Raw genomic sequence first — 19795 nt, forward strand, 5'->3', positions numbered from 1 at the left:
ATACCTGAACCCCAGCCTCACTAGCTTTCAATTTATATTACATGCCTGACAATTTCTCTATGCCACAAATCTTTACATTCCTAGAACTCCTTGTGCTCAATTTTCTACCTATATCTGAAAATAAACCATAAAAAATTTATAATTTTCAGAAGATATTTGCAGGCTCAATTTTATATATATAAAAATATAAAATTATATATTATATATAAATATAAATATAAAAATATAAAATTATATATATATAAAAATAAAAGTATAAAATAATTCTTTATAATTTTCAAACGATACTTGCAGACTCACCTTAAATATGATGACAATGGGTATATCTTCTGACAAAGTATTATGTCTCAAATAAAACCGTCCTTGTTTCACAGCCATATTGGTTCTGCTTTTTTTCTCATGAGTAGAGCTATAAGAAAACACAGTTGGTTAAACTACATCCCACCTAGTTTCAAGCTAGTAATATGCAAGAGCAATAACTACCAATCAATAAGATTCCAGTGATCAGCAACGATCAGTAAGGTCCTTCTAAACAGGTACCTTTTAAAGACACACAACTCCTCTCCAGCCTCCTCTGCCACTTCCATGAACACTTTAGAACACTAGAATTGTTTCTTTAGCTGTGAGATTATGACAGAAGTTCTGTGGGTGAATAAGCAACAATCACCAATTCATTTTAACCTCCTTCACTTTGATTCCACTTGAACTGCTTTGTTCTAATATGGGATATATTTCTAATCAATTTTATACATTTGAAAAGAAAAACTTTAAAATGAGCCTACAGCACAATGGGAAAACCACAAGGAAATGAAAGAATACCATGAATTTTTAAAATAATAATCCAATAAAACATCCTACAGTTTTGGTATACAGTGAAGCCAAAAGAAACTAAGGAATCTCCTATTCATAGCTCAGTTAGCTGAAACTTTCCTGATGGATTTAAAAATATTTCCCAGCTTTAATCCACCACAATAATAACACATACTGATCACCTATTACATACTGGGCACTATTATTCACTCTATGAACATTAGCTCTAACCTCCTACATACTAACACTTATTTTGCAGTGTTGTCCCTAAATCATGTATGAAAGAAACCAAGGCTTAGAGAAGTTAAATATTGTAATTTCGCCCTCAAGTGCCTCATAGCTAGTAAACAACTGTGGGATTCAAATCCTGATTGCCCTGGCTTCAAAAGCTGCACACAACAGGAAGATGTGGGTTGCAGAATTATTACATCTTGATCCAAATGCTGGCTTCCTCTGATAGTCAATGTTACCCTGCGAGCAAGGCCTGTTACTCACCTAAAAATAACAGCACTTATCTTGGAGGGCAGAGGTGACAAATATATGTAACGCACCTAATACACTCTCTGGCTCCTACTAACTGCTCAGCAAATGCACACTATTGTTAGCTGCCTCTTCACCAGAAAGAAAAATTCAGAAACTCTAAGCTGAGCAGTTCATTATAAGTCATCAGAAGAGAAAGTCTATTCCATACTGACATCTTAACCATGCCACATATTTTTTATTCCCAGAACTGTTTGTTAACTTTTTTAAAAAGTTCCTTTAATGCTTTAATGTTCCTTTAATGTGTGTAAGTCACTCAGTGTCCAACTCTTTGCGACCCCATGGACTGGAGCCAAGTTGAACTTGGATAAAATAACTAATGGCCTTTTGAACAATGTCTCACACTTTTCATCACCGAAAATTTTAAATCAGTACTCTCTGACACAGACGTACACAATCAACTGAATGCTAGATGGTTTAGTTTAAATATCACACTCCCTGTTATAGAAGAGAAATAACGGGCTACTTCTGTATTCAGTGATCGCCATCTGACACCAATGGGATGATCAATATTTTGTAAGAACACCAACTCTTGCCATCCATACCTGGTAACTGAAGCACCCACAGTCCCTTTTCTGTCGGCCTCCACAATGATCCTGTTCTTAGACAGTTGCTCTTGGATAAGAATAACTTTCTCTACTCCTTTAACGATGAAGTAGCCCCCTGCCAGAGGGAAACAAGAAAAGCATCACCAGCCATTCTTCCAACAGCATGACTGAGCAATGGCAGCGAGCTCCTAGTCTTTCTATTGGGTTGGCCAAAAGGTTAATTTGTATTTTTTATAACATCTTAAAGGAAAATCCAAATGAACTTATCAGCCAACTCAATACCATGACCTTATGGTGCTGAGAGATGGTAGTCCAGTCGTGTCTGACTCTTTGCGACCCCATGGACTGTAGCCTGTCAGGGTCCTCTGTCCACGGAATTCTCCAGACAAGAATACTGGAGTAGGCTGCCATTTCCTTAATTTAAAAGGGTTTGTCAATATTGTTTTACAAATTGTTAACAGTCTCAGCACATGATTTAAACAAATGAGCCACAAGATAAATTTCTGGAGGACAAGGAATGCATCTTATTGGTCTATGGATCATCAGGACCTGACATATGAGAAGTCAATGAAAAAAAAGCCAAATAAATTAGTCTTCAGATTTTATAAGCACAGAAATAACGGACAATCTTCAATATAAATTAAAATTCGCTCCAAGTTTTCTAACAAATCATTGACAATGGCAGATTAAGATCAGGTTTCCAAAATATATTCTATACTTGATAAAACTCATAAAACATTATGTTACACTTCTTTGCACACAATTCAGAATGGGATAAAGTGAGACTGTTTTACCTTCAGAATATAAGCAAAAACAAGGCAATATATTTGAATTATGGAACATCTTTTTATTGCTCTAGTAAAGCCACATTCTGTGTTATCCTCTTTCCAAAACCTTCTGGGATTCTACATCAGTCACTCAGTCGTGTCTGACTTTTTGTGACCCCATGGTCTATACAGTCCATGGAATTCTCCAGGCCAGAATATTGGAGTGGGTAGTTTTTCCCTTCTCCAGAGGATCTTCCCAACCCAGAGATCGAACCCAGGTCTCCTGCATTGCAGGCGGATTCTTTACCAGCTGAGCCACAAGGGAAACCCAAGAATACGGGAGTGGGTGGCCTATCCCCTCCCCAGTGAATCTTCCCAACCCAGGAATTGAACCAGGGTCTCCTGCATTGCAGGCAGATCCTTTACCAACTGAGCTATCAGGGATGCAATATATGCAACTATAAACGAACTAGATTAACCATAAACTAAATCAAAGTGAAACATGAATTAAGGAATTAAAAGAACATTCTGTAAACTGCTAAGCATGAAGCTTAAAAAAAAACTGCCTAGAAATAAGTACAAAAATATAACTTTAAAAAATTTAAACAGAAGACTCATTTTTTGCCCAGATACGGCATTCAAAACAGCTGGAAGTGAGCTACTTGTGTCTTTTCAGATGAGACAGACAAAAAACTTAGTGAGATTATTCTTGAATTTTTAAGCATACCAAAAAACACCATTGAGCAAAGAGACAGCCTGATAAACCATAGCAATAAACCAGAACGTCCTGGGTGTTCATTGGAAGGACTGATGTTGAAGCTGAAACTCCAATATTTTGGCCACCTGATGCAAAGAGCTGGCTCATTTGAAAAGATCCTGATGTTGGGAAAGATTGAGAGCAGGAGGAGAAGGGGACGACAGAGGATGAGATGGTTAGATGACATCACCGACTCAACTGACATGAGTTTGGGTGAACTCCAGGAGTTGGTGATGGACAGGGAGGTCTGGCATGCTATGGTTCATGGGATCACAAAGAGTTGGACACGACTGAGCTACTGAACTGAACTGAACTGAGGTATTAAAATTTTGAGCCTGAAATAAAAGAGGAAACAACATATCTTTAAAAATACAGACTAACAGAATAAAGTTGGAACCAAACTGCTATATGTTTTGCATACAAAATTTTATCCTAATTCACTAAAAGAAGAAAAGCTGATCTTGTTTCTGAGAAAAAAATGCTAAAACAACAGCAAGAGTAAAACAAAAGCAAAAACAACAACAAAAAAAGAAGTGGAGGGGAAATCTAAGAAATCACACCTACCTGGATCTAAAGGACATTCATTCAGTTTAGCAAATTCTGCTGGTGTTTTTCCTGTAAGAACACAGTTTGAACTACGCAGCATTATGGGCATTCTGTTTAAAATAAAACAAAAAGAAAATATCATATTCAGATGGTCACTGGCAAAAAGGCTGAACAGAACACAAGCTGGCCAGTGCACACACTACCGAGGGGTCTGCATTCCTGTCGGACATGTGAGGAAAGGCAGAGGGATGGTATTGTGGGAGAGAGCTGAGCGAAACGAAGTTATGTCCTCAGGCACACTGTTTTTCTGGTACAGATACCAAAAACCCAAATCCATGGTTCCCTCCAACTTTGCAGACAAGCCTGAGTGACAGTCAACAAATGGCAGCAAGTCTTCATTCGTGGAAAACAAAGTGACTTGCCTTAGTCACGTAGAAACAGCACTATGAATCAAAGTGTAAGGAACCAGAGACTCTCAGAAGTAACCAGGCAATTCTGAAAAAGAACTAAGATTTAACTGGACACAAGTATGGTCCATTTATAAGAGAGAACTTCTTCTCTTTTAACACTGATAAACAGTTGTGCTAAAACAAAGATTAATATTTTTTTTAATATCCCTATTTCTTTTTCTAAGTGAATAATGAGGAGAATGTAGCCAAGTGAGCAATGTCTTAAGTATCTTCTATTTACCTGATAGAGGTACCAGCGTAGCACATGACAGTAACATGTAGCTGGTGCATATTTGATGAACAAATGGATGTTTATTGAGCTCTTGGCTTAATAATAAACAAATGCATGTTTATTAAGTTCTTTTGAGGCAAGGGGCAACACTTGAGTGACAATTATTTGCGTCGTGTTTAAAGTCCAACATCATTATTAAACACACAATATTGTGGATCTGGTCCATTTCTACAGGAGAGTCGATACATTTCCCTAATTAGGAAAAGCAGACAGCAAAAATGCCAGCCGGTGCTATCATTTCCAAACTTGTCCTGGGCAAATAACTTCTCCCCTAAATACTGCTATGAACATTCATTCTTCCAAGAAAACTCAAAATATGCAAAAATCCACCAAGAAGACTGGCCCAGGAGAGTTGAATGAAATGCTATCTTACCCAGTGCTTCCCTAACAGCCTGCAGTTATAGGAGGAAATGGAAGCAGTTTCCTTAACTTCACAATTGAAACACAACAACGTGATGAACGCTGCTCCGAGTGTTTTACATATACTGACTCATCGGACCCATAAAGCAACCCGGTGAAAGAGGCTCCATTCCCCCACATTTCAGATGAGAGAACGGGGCAAGGAGAGTGTCAGCACTGCTCAGGGGTCACCTCACAGGGCCGCGACGCAGGCAGCGTCAGGCCTCACCTGCCAATGGGTAAGGCATTACGGATGATCCTCTGGCTGCCTCGGGTGTACTCGATATCCACTGTGATGGGAGCGGAGTACGTCATGTCCCGCAATCGGCACTGGAAGAGAATCACACAATCACTGCTCCTCCTCTGGGGAAAGAATGGGTCCCAACAGCCTCGAAGAGCCAATCTCAAGCAGAATAAGGTCCATGCTGACCCCTCCATGGTACCCAGCTGCCCCCATGCTGCCTTAAGGGAACTGGGAGTTATGACCTTACCTTCTCCATGAGGGGACAATGCCAACCACGGATCTAGACATTGCCATAGCATCCCTGCCCCTGCCAGCCCAGAAATGGGACAATAAATCTTGGACTGAGTCTACTCCCTGACCTGATGTTATCACCAGTCTCCTTCCACATCTCTGAAGCCGTTAGATCCTTCTTTGCAAACTAGGACCTTGGAAAGTCATCAATGTGGCTGGCCTACTCAAAACAGTTAACAACCAGTTCAGTGACTGAACACACACACATAACTGAAGTGTGTACACACACAAACTAAAAAAATTAAACTATCTCCTTGTCTTCTTCAAATAAACTAAACTGTATCACAAAATTCCTTTGCAAGTGGCATTTCAGAGCACAAATCACTCAACACGTCATTCTAATAGCTTCTGAGTCACTTGCAGAACTTTTGGAATGGATGGTGCAAGCTTTACTTTTACATGGCCATGACTCACTAAGTGATGCCCTCGCCTGGGCCGTGATCGGACACAGGAAACCCACCAGCATCTTCCGAAGACTTCTCTATTATATTGAAGGTCATCAGATGGCTTGTGGTCTCAAAAAGAGAATTCCTCTGAACATCAGTCATATACTTCATGATGCTGAATCCTCTCTTGGGCTTTTACTAAACCAAAGACAAATATAAACTTTTTTCTAGCCTAATTGTACCTAGGGTTTTAAAATAGTCACTTCAGTTGTGTCCAATACTTCACGACCCCATGGACTATAGCCTACCAGGTTCCTCTATCCATGAAATTCTCCATGCAAGAACACTGGAGTAGGTTGCCATTTCCTTCTCCAGGGGATGTTCCCAACCCAGAGACGGAAACCCGGGTCTCCCACATTGTAGGCAGATTCTCTACCATCTGAGCTACCAGTGAAGCCCTATTATTGACCAGTAAGCATTGCTTACACCATTTATTTAATTAGATTAAGCCTTCTTCAGGCCTGACAGAAAGTGGGCTGGCATGATAGTTAGTGTGGACTCTGGCCTGTGTTCAAATCCTGGCTCTACCAATTAAGTTTTAAATAGACTTTCTGTATCTCAGTCATGTGAGTAACTTTAATTCCTAAAAGTATGAATATGTATTTTAGAATGGTGTTGGTACAGAGTACTATATAAATATTATCTTGTTTTCTTTTTTAATAAATCTAAGGTAATACCCATGATAGGCAGATATTCTTGGTCTTAACAATCCCTTCAAATGGGAATGAAACTGGACAGGACCCCAAAACTACCTCAGGGACCCCTCTGTCCCCCTCGGATGCTCTCTGCTATCAACAGGAATAGAGTTGTATGGCAGAGCCTGCAGTACCTGCACCCCAAGTCTTGCTGTGGGCCCCATGACTGCCCATCCACCTGGCTCTCCCATGCTCTCCATCTCTCCAAGAGTCAAAATCCCTCCAAGAAATCTTTGCGTCCTCTTTCTCTAACTGCAGCAACACCCATGAGTTTTCTTCAATGTCAGGAGGAATTACCATGACAGCTGCAGCCTCAGCCTTCTTGAACTACTTTGAACTCTTTGTCTTCTCCCTTTTCGGAGAATATATTTTCCCCCTATCTTTAATTAAGAGCACTGACTCTTCCAATTAAGCCAAACAAATCCAATTAAATTATGGTTGGTAATTACCTCATGAGGGGACACTGGTCTAGTTACGTTGAAGCTTTCTTCAACATCAGGGAGCCCAACATAGATATTAAGATATCTGAAAGGCAAGTTATTCCAGAATCAATTATACTTCTTCAAAGAACATATAAACAATCGAGCTATTTTCCTTCCAAATATGAGATTATACTTTTGACAAATGCTTATCTTGCAGAGGATGGCAAACTAAAAAATTACAGTTGGAGATCCTGAAGTCATAGAACACACAGTTTACAAAGGAGAGGAAATACCATCAAGCTGACTTTTTTTTAAAAAAAAAAGGTAAATCTCTCTACAAAAATACTGAAATTATCGCTTCCTAAAAATGATACTTAAGGAAAAAAGCAAATGCAAGAGTATCTACAGTTTGCTACCATTCTTGTAAGAAAGGCAACATACAAATATTAGTAAATTTTATTCACACAGAGTCATGATTCTGAAACTACTTTCTGTATATCCTAGGACTGAATAAACAATAAGTATAGCTCTGTATACTGAGACTTCAGTACCCAAATCTTGGTGTCTAAAACACTACTGTCCAGAAGAGGAGACTAAGGACGCTTGGAGAAATGACTGATTCCAGGCTGGAACAGGGAAATACTACATGAACCACATCTCATGGTAACAGAAAGTAAAGGAGCACTCGAAACAGAGGCATGTTAAAAGGTCAACTCGATGGAAGCTTCCTATGGTCAAATCAGGGATTATTTGAGAAATAAAATAATGACAGTACTGGATTATGATGCAAATAATAAAATAACTATCTATGAGTTCATATTGATATAAATAAAATTAGAATAGAATAGGAAAGACTAGAGATCTCCTCAATAAAATTAGAGATACCAAGGGAACATTTCATGCAAAGATGGGCTCGATAAAGGACAGAAATGGTATGGACCTAACAGAAGCAGAAGATATTAAGAAGAGATGGGAAGAATACACAGAAGAACTGTACAAAAAGGATCTTCATGACCCAGATAATCACGAAACTGTGATCACTCACCTAGAGTCAAACATCCTGGAATGCTAAGTCAAGAGGGCCTTAGGAAGTATCATTGTGAACAAAGCTAGTGGAGGTGATGGAATTCCAGTTGAGCTATTTCAAATCCTAAAAGATGATGCTGTGAAAGTGCTGCACTCAATATGCCAACAAATTTGGAAAACTCAGCAGTGGCTCCAGGACTGGAAAATGTCAGCCTTCATTCCAATGCCAAAGAAAGGCAATGCCAAAGAATGCTCAAACTACTGCACAATTGCACTAATCTCACACACACTAGTAAAGTAACGCTCAAAATTCTCCAAGCCAGGCTTCAGCAATACGTGAACTGTGAACTTCCAGATGTTCAGGCTGAGAACATCCCTCTGAGAAAAGGCAGAGGACCCAGAGATCAAATTGCCAACATCCGCTGGATCATCAAAAAAGCAAGAGAGTTCCAGCAAAACATCTAGGTATGCTTTACTGATTATGCCAAAGCCTTTGTGTGGATCACAATAAACTAGAAAATTTTGAAAGAGATGGGAATATCAGATCACCTGACCTTGAGAAACCTATATGCAGGTCAGGAAGCAACAGTTAGAACTGGACATGGAACAACAGACTGATTCCAAATAAGAAAAGGAGTACATCAAGGCTGTATATTGTCACCCTGCTTATTTAAATTCTATGCAGAGTACATCATGAGAAACGCTGGGCTTAATGAAGCACAAGCTGGAATCGAGATTTCCAGGAGAAATATCAATAACCTCAGATATGCAGATGACACCACACTTACAGCAGAAAGTGAAGAAGAACTAAAGAGCTTCTTGATGAAAGTCAAAGAGGAAAGTAAAAAACTGGCTTAAAACAACATTCAGAAAACTAAGATCATGGCATCTGGTCCCATCAGTTCAGTTCAGTTCAGTTCAGTCGATCAGTCGTGTCCGACTCTGCAACCCCACGAATCACAGCACGCTAGGCCTCCCTGTCCATCACCAACTCCCGGAGTTCACTCAGACTCACGTCCATCGAGTCGGTGATGCCATCCAGACATCTCATCCTCTGTTGTCCCCTTCTCCTCCTACACCAATCCCTCCCAGCATCAGCGTCTTTTCCAATAAGTCAGCTCTTCGCATGAGGTGGCCAAAGTACTGGAGTTTCAGCTTTAGCATCATTCCTTCCAAAGAAATCCCAGGGCTGATCTCCTTCAGAATGGACTGGTTGGATCTCCTTGCAGTCCAAGGGACTCTCAAGAGTCTTCTCCAACACCACAGTTCAAAACCATCAATTCTTCGGTGCTCAGCCTTCTTCACAGTCCAACTCTCACATCCATACATGACCACAGGAAAAACCATAGCCTTGACTAGACAGACCTTTGTTGGCAAAGTAATGTCTCTGCTTTTTAATATGCTGTCTAGGTTGGTCATAACTTTGCTTCCAGGGAGTAAGCGTCTTTTAATTTTATGGCTGCAGTCACCATCTGCAGTGATTTTGGAGCCTCCAAAAATAAAGTCTGACACTGTTTCCACTCTTTCCCCATCTATTTCCCATGAAGTGATAGGACCAGATGCCATGATCTTCGTTTTCTGAATGTTGAGCTTTAAGCCAACTTTTTCACTCTCCTCTTTCAGTTTCATCAAGAGGCTCTTCAGTTCCTCTTCACTTTCTGCCCTAAGGGGGGGTGTCATCTGCATATCTGAGATTATTATTTCTCCCGGAAATCTTGATTCCAGCTGTGCTTCTTCCAGCCCAGCGTTTCTCATGATGTACTCTGCATAGAAGTTAAATAAGCAGGGTGACAATATACAGCCTTGACATACTCCTTTTCCTATTTGGAACCAGTCTGTTGTTCCATGTCCAGTTCTAACTGTTGCTTCCTGACCTGCATACAGGTTTCGCAAGAGGCAGGTCAGGTGATCTGGTATTCCCATCTCTTTCAGAATTTTCTAGTTTATTATGATCCACACAGTCAAAGGCTTTGGCATAATCAATAAAGCAGAAGTAGACGTTTTTCTGGAACTCTCTTGCTTTTTTGATGATCCAGCGGATGTTGGCAATTTGATCTCTGGTTCCTCTGCCTTTTCTCAGAGGGATGTTCTCAGCTTGAACATCTGGAAGTTCACAGTTCACATATTGCTGATGCCTGGCTTGGAGAATTTTGAGCATTACTTTACTCGCGTATGAGATGAGTGCAATTGTGCAGTAGTTTGAGCATTCTTTGGCATTGCCTTTCTTTGGCATTGGAATGAAAATGGACCTTTTCCAGTCCTGTGGCTACTACTGAGTTTTCCAAATTTGTTGGCATATTGAGTGCAGCACTTTCACAGCATCATCTTTTAGGATTTGAAATAGCTCAACTGGAATTCTATCACCTCCACTAGCTTTGTTCCTAGTGATGCTTTCTAAGGCCCACTTGACTTCACATTCCAGGATGTCTGGCTCTAGGTGAGTGATCACAGTATCGTGATTATCTGGGTCATGAAGATCCTTTTTGTACAGTTCTTCTGTGTATTTTTGCCATCTCTTCTTAATATCTTCTGCTTCTGTTAGGTCCATACCATTTCTGTCCTTTATCGAGCCCATCTTTGCATGAAATGTTCCCTTAGTATCTCTAATTTTCATGAGGAGTTCTCTAGTCTTTCCCATTGTGTCGTTTTCCTTTATTTCTTTGCATTAATCGCTGAGGAAGGCTTTCTTACCTCTCCTCGCTATTCTTTGGAACTCTGCATTCAGATGCTTATATCTTTCCTTTTCTCCTTTGCTTTTCTCTTCTCTTCTTTTCACAGCTATTTGTAAGGCCTCCCAGACAGCCATTTTGCTTTTTTGCATTTCTTTTCCATGGGGATGGTCTTCATCCCTGTCTCCTGTACAATGTCATAAACTTCCGTCCATAGTTCATCAGGCACTCTATCTATCAGGTCTAGTCCCTTAAATCCATTTCTCACTTCCACTGTACAATCATAAGGGTCATACCTGAATGGTCTAGTGGTTTTCCCTACTTTCTTCAATTTAAGTCTGAATTTGACAATAAGGAGTTCATGATCTCAGCCACAGTCAGCTCCTGGTCTTGTTTTTGCTGACTGTATAGAGCTTCTCCATCTTTGGCTGCAAAGAATATAATCAATCTGAATTCGGTGTTGACCATCTGGTGATGTCCATGTGTAGAGTCTTCTCTTGTGTTGTTGGAAGAGGGTGTTTGCTATGACTAGTGCGTTCTCTTGGCAAAACTCTATTAGCCTTTGCCCTGCTTCATTCCGTACTCCAAGGCCAAATTTGCCTGTTACTCCAGGTGTTTCTTGACTTCCTACTTTTGCATTCCAGTCCCCTATAACGTAAAGGACAACTTTTTTGGGTGTTAGTTCTAAAAGGTCTGGTCCCATCACTTAATGACAAATAGATGGGGAAGCAATGGAAACAGTGACAGATTTTATCTTTTTGGGCTCCAAAATCATGGCAGATGGAGGCTGTAGCCATAAAATTAAAAGACGCTTGCTCCTTGGAAGAAAAGTTATAACCAACCTAGACAGCTTATTAAAAAGCAGAGACATTACTTTGCCAACAAAGGCCTGTCTAGTCAAAGCTATGGTTTCTCCAGTAGTCATGTGGTGTTGGAGAAGACTCTTGAGAGTCCCTTGGAGTGCAAGGAGGTTCAACCAGTCCATTCTAAAGGAAATCAGGTCCTGACTATACACTGGAAGGACTGATGCTGAAGCTGAAACTGCAATACTTTGGCCACCTGATGTGAAGAACTGACTCATTTGAAAAGACCCTCATGCTAGGAAAGACTGAAGGCGGGAGGAGAAGGGGACAGTAGAGGATGAGACGGTTAGATGGCCTTACTGACTCAATGGACAACAGTTTGAGTAAACTCAGGGAGCTGGTGATGGACAGGGAGGCCTGGCGTGCTGCAGTCCATGGGGTTGCAAAGAGTCAGACATGACAGCGACTGAACTGAACTAAACTGAAGTGAATAGAAAGAAACTGAGGGGAAGAAAAAAGCTCTTCTCACAGTAGAAATCTTACATTAATGTAAAAGGAATGATAGAAAAAGATACTGGCCACTAGATAAATACCAAAGTAATTACTTTTTTTTTTTTTTTTTAATTTAATTTTATTTTTTAACAAAGTAATTACTTTTAAAGGTAAAAGTCACCAATGCATGCTAAAGTAGTGGGTAACATAGTATGACAAATAAGACACTTGCATAGTCTCAAAGGATCACCCTGTTAAGACCGTGATTGATTACTAAAGGAAAGACAGTAACTTTACTGTGGAGAAACCTGGAAGATACACCTTAACCAAATGAACAAAGTTAAAATCACCAAGAATAAAACAGATTGACACCTATACCACCTGATATGGTGCAGTGAGAGTGACACAAAGCATCACTTCTGAGGCCAAAAAGGCATAAACCAATGTAGCCATGAGCAAACAACACACACACCCAAATTGAGGACCTTTCACAACACAACTGACCAAAATTCTTCAAAAGTGTCAAGGTCAAAAACATGTCAAGGTCACGTGAAAGACCAAGACTAAGAGAACTTGAGGAACTGCCACAGGTTGGAGAAGACAAAGGAGACCTATGCCACCTGGACCTACTGCAGGTCCTGGATTGAATCCTGGACCAGATAAAGGACATTTGTGGGAAACCTAAGATTAGTTCACAGTATTGTATCAGTGCTGATTTCCCAGTGTGGCTAACTGTGCTATGACCACATAAGATGTTAACATCAGCATAAATTGGGTGAAGGGTAACATGGGAACTCTGTTTATTTTTGTAATAAAGAATTTTTTTTTTGTAATAAAGAATTTTTTTTTTGTAATAAAGAATTATTTTTGTAATTCTTTAAGTCTAAAATTGTTTTTAAGAAAGGCTTAAACCTAAGTTTCAGTAACTTTTCATTCATAACTAATTGTTATCATCAGCTTACCAATTAAAAATTGAACATTTGATAATTATCTTCCTATTCAAAACAAAAAAGGAGAATTAAAAGAATTTTGATAGCAACTACAATCACTATAAAAAAAAGTCAGATAAACACACAAAAATGTTAAACATGATCAAAATAGCAAACTAAGAGTAGCTGGTTCCTTACTTTAAGTACCACATGGGGTCAGCATCACTTGTAACCTTTTCATTGGCTTTCATTATTTTCTTTATCTGCAATGGAAAGAGTAACATGAGGAAAGACTCTGGCTTCCAGTTCATTCGTAATCATATCCTTTCCCAAGATTTGATGCTTACCTCTACATTAATGAAATAGTTAAAGGAATCTATATGCTGTTTCACAAGACCTTTCACCTAAATGAATAAAAAATAAAAGCAGGTTAGCAACAAAATAGCAGATTACATGAGGGGCTTAACCTGATCTATAAATTTTCCCCAAAACCAAAGTGACCACAAAAAGTCCATAAATTTTACTTGGCAAAACTTTCTGTTTTCATGTCCTCATTCCATTTCTCCTCCATCTTACTAGAACACCCTCAAACTTTCCTCCCTGAAAAACAACCTGATGTTTGGAATTCAAGATATATACCTAATGACTCCCCATGAGCTAACAAATTAGGCAAGAAAAAAAATCCAAGAAAAAAAAATAGCAATCAAGCATCATCTCTCCAACCCTCAAACAATGCCTATTTTCTTTTTTTCTTGCTCCTATGTAAGCGATTTTATGATTTCCCCGTATCTGGTCTTTCATACCACTTTTAGAAGAATGAGGGGAAAAAATAAGAATCTCTATTAAGGAAACTAAAAATAAATGCATTTAAAATTGAAAGCAAGGTGAATCCCAGGGACCTATGAACAGATCAGCTCCAGTGACTGCCTTTCATCTCAAAAGTCAGTACAGCTACACAGACAGTGCTGTGTGCTGCCATGAAAAACCCTGAAATGCTAAACACAGACTCCAAAGTCTTAAGATTGAAAAGGACTGTAACGTGTTCAACTTTTTACACTAATGTTCAAACACAATTAGTTCAACACTTCTAAAATACACCCAACAGAAAGCATCACAGGGCCTCTGCTTCAATTACACCTCTTCTGAGGGATCTCACTGGCTTACTAAGCAGCTATCCCATTTTGAAATAGTCCAGATTGTCGGGGGAAAAATTCACTCTTATAATGATCTGTAGTCTAACATCCCGCAGTTCCCCCGCTGTGGGCTTAATGTCTTTTCTGAAGAAAATGTCTTCTCCACCACAGTCCATTTAGTTATCATATCTCTTTTATGTCCTCTCTTCCAGGCTGAAGAGGCTCTTCCACTATTTCTCACAGACATGCTTTCCAGACTCTTCAGCAGCTCATGGACCGTAAAAACTGCTAAGAAATCTGGCCTTGACAATTCCCAGCCTTATATGCCAGCATGCTCCCTTCTGCCAATAATACAGAACTAAGATGGAAAAAACTTGACTCATTTTTCAACCCTCTATTCTTTCACTGAGCATAATACTTCAAGATTCATCCACATTGTATTGGCACTTTCTACTGCCAAAAACATTGCATTGTATGGATATATCATATTTCATTTAGCCATCCATCAGTTGGTATTCGAGTTGTTTCTACTTTTGGCTATTATAAATAATGCTGCTATGAACATCTGTGTACAAGTTTTTGCATGGACATATGTTTTGTTCCCCTTGAGTAAATACCTAGGAGTAGAATTGCAGGATCATACAGTAACTATATGTTCAACCATCTGATGAACTGTCAGGCTGTTTTCCAAAGCAGCTGCATCTCCATCAGTAGAGTGTGAGGGTTCCAATTGCTCTGCATCCCCATCAACACTTGTTATTGTCTTTCTTTCTTGACTATAGCCATCCTACTGGGTGTCAAGTGGTCTCTCATTGTGGAACCTGCTACTATTTAGCATAAGCTCTTTAAAACTGAAATTCAATGATAATAGAAACCTTATAATCTGTACTTCCTATGTCCGAACCACTCATCCACTCCAGCCAAGCAGACTGGACTCCGTTTTCAACAGACCCTGTGGATCCTCCTCCTGAGGACCTTTATTAAGCTATGCTCCCCGCATCCTACCTTTCAGGTTAGGTAATTCCTTTCCTCTTGTCGTTGTTGTTTAGTTGCTAAGTCGTGTCTGACTCTTTTGCAACCCCATGGACTGCACTCTGCCAGGCCACTGAGCCAACTGGGAAGTCCTCCTCTCCTCTGAGGATGTGGTTTATGTCTCATCTCCTTTAGGAGGCCCTTTCTGACCACCCGTGGCATCAATCTTCTGCCAGCAGCACTTCGGTTTGTACCTTTTGGTTTGTATTATTCCTATGCCAAGTGACAACGTAAACTACTTCCTACCTCTAAAATTAGATTACAATCCCCTATCTAGTACTTTATGGATAGGGTTACTGCCTTATAATTTCTCATATTTCTAAAACTTAGAAAAGTGCACAGTTGTACAAAGTCAAAAAATGTTGGTGATAAAAATTTAATTTTAAAAAAGGCTTACTTCTTGATTCTTGATTGGAAAAATAACTGTTATTAGATATTAATTACCTTTAAAAATGCTGGAAGCAGCCGCCATTTTTCCTGTGAATCAGAACAATAAAAGTATCAGAACTCTGTGTCAGTGATCACAATATTTTCATGAGGTTATTTTAATGTACCAAAAGTGACTTACTTTATCACAGTAAGCAAAAGAAAGTAAGTGGAAACAAAAAGAACAATTTTTACATTGCAACCTTTTTATGGAAATCATATATGTACTGTACATGTACATGCAAACATATGCATACACACAAGCATATATAAACCACAGATTTCTTAAACAGAATATACTTTAATCTCTTTTTGATGACTCAAGATTCCAAGCACTTTTCATCTTTATTTTATTCTCATGACTCTTCCTGAGTAAGCAGGGTTTGCCAGTTTGAGTTTGGTTTAAACCCAAAGGGAGTTCTTTCTCCCTCCTATTTTTTCTCAACTGGCACCTGGCCAGAGCCCAGGCTGAAGAAAGATATCACCCGGTGTTCACCTATTTAAACAGCTGCAAACTGCCACGTTCAGCTCTAAGGCCTGCTCTTCACACCTTCCTGGGGTTGTAAACAGCCTACCATGATACAACTCTTCATGAATGGTATCTAATCTGTTCATGGGAAATCTGACAAATGGTCAGAACTGAGTCTAAAGTAAGAAAACACAGTTTCTGAGTAAGAGCCCAAGGATCATGTAAGACCTTGTAAGAAACTGTAAAATTTTTTGACTTTGGGCAACGGAGAAGTGCTAGAAGGTTTTGAGCAAAATAGTGACAAGATGATGTGATCCATTTTAACTGGATCACTCCAGCTGCTGGGGTGAGAAAAGACAAGATTAGAAGCAGAGGGATCATTTAGGAGTTCCCTGCAATACTCTAGGCTGATAACAATACAGGCAGTGAGAAACTGTCGCCTAGGAAAACACGATGTGAAGTCAGAGTCAACAGGACTTGACAGTAGATGAGATGCAGGAATCTGAGAAAGACGAATTGAGACTGACACCTTAGTGCGGCCATTTCTGGAGACGAGGAGGCAGGGATGCTGCCGGGGCAGCAGGTTTAGTGTGAAGGGGCGACCAGGAGTTTGGCTGGGGGCGTGTTAAGTTTGAGATATCCATTAGACATGCAGGTGGAGATGCCAAATAGACAACAAATGAGTCTGGAACTTGGGAAGAGTGGCCTGGACATCTAAGTCAGGGAAAGTCAGCAGACAGACGGCAGTGGAAGTCATGAAACAGGTAAGACCACCTACGGAGTGTAGGTGGAGAGGAGCTCCACAAAGTGAGATCAGAAACACTCCAACACTTGGAGCAGCAGAAAGCACACTGAGCAAAGGAGACTGAGGAGTGGCCAGAGAGGGAGGTAGACCATCTGGAAAATGGAAAAACACTTTTTAAGAAAAGGTAAGTGGGGGCAGGTGTAAATAGAAAATCTCTATACCTTCCTCTCAATTTTGCTCTGAACCTAAAACTACTCTTAAAAAAAAGTCATCTTTTTGAAAAAAAAATTTTTTTTTAATTGAAGGACATTTGCTTTTACAGAATTTTATTGGTTTCTACCAAACATCAACACACACACACACACAAAAGAAATGAGTCTGGCAAAACTAATCTATGATGACAGAAATCAAATGGTGGTGTAGGGCTTAGACTGAAAAGGTAACTTTCTGCAATGATGAAAATGTTTTATATCCTGTATGGGGTGTAGTTATTTGGGTATACATAACTGTAAAAACTAACGTAAATGAACACTAAGTAAGTACTTCTGCATTTTACTGGATGTAAATCTACAAAGAATGAACGACAGACCAGAATGAACTACATGAGGAGAGTAGAAAGAGCTTGAGGAATTGGAGTGGAGAGGGGCCAAGTGGGAAGAAACAAGCTAGAGAAGTGGTGGCCAGATTGAGAAAAGCCTTAACAATATGGTAAAAAGACTAGATTTTTTTTGCCCTGAGAGCAATGGGCAGACTGAAGAATTTTAACCAATGGAGCAATGTGAACCTATCTGCATGTTTAAATTGATGGCCCTGGTGACAGAGCAGAGAATAGACTGGAATGGGACAAGTAAGAAGCCAAGGAAGTAAGAAATGACAGTGGCTGACTTGGAGAACAGTGGGAATGTCAGAATTGAGTACATGTTGTAGTTGGGGCCCTTAAGATGGGATGGTGGACTGGATGCAGAGGGTCAGGAAGAGGAACTCTTATTTTTAAATCAGAAGACTGGAAATATGTTACTGGTCCCTTCATGGCTGTGCAAATTCAGAGAAGAAACAGAAATCCTGCAGCTCTCTGGAGAAGCAGTTCAGTCAACAGTTAAGGTCAGGAGCTCTGGAGTCTGACTGCTGAAATCCAAAATCCCCAAGTCACTTAATGGCCTTCTGAAACTGGGTTAGTTACTTAACTTCTCTGGGTCTTAAAAATCTTTATTGGCAAAATAGGGCAAAAATATTACTTGCTTCAGAGGATTAAATAACCTAATGCTCAGGTTTGAACAGAGCTGGCGCATAATAAGTGCTCAGTAAAAGCTGGCTTTTAAATAGCAGTTCAAGAGTTAAAAATTCAAACCAACTATACTCCAATATAAAATAAACAAACAAAAGAAGTTAAAAATCCAGTATTGCCTGATGAAAATCACCATGTACAAAGGCACTCAGAATCTAATAGACTGACTGTAATTCCTCAGAATGTAATTTGCAGAATGATTATAAAGAAATTGATTCATTGATCTTGTTAGTCATTCTCCTGCTTAACCTGTCAATAGCATCCCAGGCCTCCTTCAAATGTCTAACAAAACCTTTCATAACCAGGACCCTTATCTGTCACCTTTAATCTCTCCTCTACTTTTTCACACTCTGATACTACTGGATTTATTTTTATTTCTCAAAAATATCAGATGGCCTTGCCTCCAGGTTTCAAGTGTCTTCTTCCCGCTACATCAATCTCTCCCTTAACTATTTCTCCATGTCCCCAACCGATGCCAACTAAAATTCTGAGCCCCAGAGAAGTTATATGTACCTTTCCAGAAAATAAAATGATATCAACAGCTGAACTTCATCAGGCAGCTCAGAGTAGGACAGTTATCCTTAACTTCTGAGAAGCTGATGAAAGCTATAGGGGTACTCCCCGAGAAAACACTTAAAATTTGGAGTAAATTTTCTGGGCACTTAAAATACTCTTGCAATCCCAACTTGAGTTCCCGGCGAAGAGGAGAAACTACTAGCCTGGGATTCAGAAGATTTGGTTTTAACACCACATCCAGCGGTGGGAGCCTAAGCTCCCTGGACCTCAGCATCCTTTATAAGGAAGCAAGCAATACGTCCCCCAAGGTGGGTGAGAGTCAGTCAATCCTCCCCTGATAACACACGTACACTAGAATGGGTCCAACCTCGGAGCCGTGGGCGGGGCTGCTAGGCCAGCGTGGCGCCTGCCAGCTCCCCCAGCTCAACCATTGCACGTGGGTCCTGCAGCCGGCTAGGGAGTGAACCCGCTGAGTACCGAGCCAGCGCTGAGTCGTGAGCATGCGCGGAAGACGCGGCCCGCCCCCCTCCATGGCCAGGACTCTCGGGGCAACGCCTCTCGGGGACGCATCACGGCCCCTTCCGCTCACCATTTGCCCTGCACTCACCTCTACAGTTGGGATCGGCGCAGCCAGCTGCTCCGGGGTCAGGTTCCCAAACTCTTCCGCAAGCAGGTCCATGTTGCTCACGATGAAGCAGGCAGTAAGCAGAATACTCACGTGCGCCTCCCCTGCGTCAAGGTATCCGCTGTACCGGTGGAGAGCGCTGCGTGGTGGCTTAAAGGGTTCGCCGCACAACTTAATAGGAGGAAGAAAGGTTCCGCCTGCTGTCGGTCGGAACCTGCGGTTGAACCCGGATGTGGCTGAGGTGGAGCCGGGAAACTGCGCCCTCTGGTGTCCATCGGAAGTCTCGCGTGGGTAATCTGAAAGCCGGGCAGGGTTGTCGGTTCCTGCGATCTCAGTCAGTCCGACTCTTTAGGACCCCGTGGACTGTAGCCCGCCAGACTCCTTTGCTATGGGATTATCCTAGCAAAAATACTAGAAAGTGTTAGTTGCTCAGTCGTGT

At 40.5% G+C, this 19795-nt stretch overlaps 1 protein-coding gene across 4 annotated transcripts in view; it reads right to left on the minus strand.

Moving 5' to 3' along the window:
- Window positions 1-19795, minus strand: part of POLR3B (RNA polymerase III subunit B) — a 117842-nt gene extending 98047 nt beyond the window's left edge. The window contains exons 1-9 of one of the 4 annotated variants that reach the window (XM_006069580.4): window positions 19339-19780; window positions 15735-15767; window positions 13473-13529; window positions 13324-13388; window positions 7234-7309; window positions 5338-5438; window positions 3987-4078; window positions 1896-2013; window positions 301-409 (exon numbers count right to left, since the gene is read on the minus strand). In XM_006069580.4, coding sequence (XP_006069642.1) covers window positions 301-409; window positions 1896-2013; window positions 3987-4078; window positions 5338-5438; window positions 7234-7309; window positions 13324-13388; window positions 13473-13529; window positions 15735-15767; window positions 19339-19410 — 723 coding nt within the window. In that variant the 5' untranslated portion in view covers window positions 19411-19780. Of the gene's footprint in view, window positions 1-300; window positions 410-1895; window positions 2014-3986; window positions 4079-5337; window positions 5439-6103; window positions 6246-7233; window positions 7310-13323; window positions 13389-13472; window positions 13530-15734; window positions 15768-19338 lie in introns of those variants that run through there. The other 3 variants (XM_044941401.2, XM_044941400.2, XM_044941399.2) reach the window with 3 other exon arrangements.

Source organism: Bubalus bubalis, chromosome 4 (genome assembly GCF_019923935.1).
Source record: "Bubalus bubalis isolate 160015118507 breed Murrah chromosome 4, NDDB_SH_1, whole genome shotgun sequence".
Classification (NCBI taxonomy): Eukaryota; Metazoa; Chordata; class Mammalia; order Artiodactyla; family Bovidae; genus Bubalus; species Bubalus bubalis.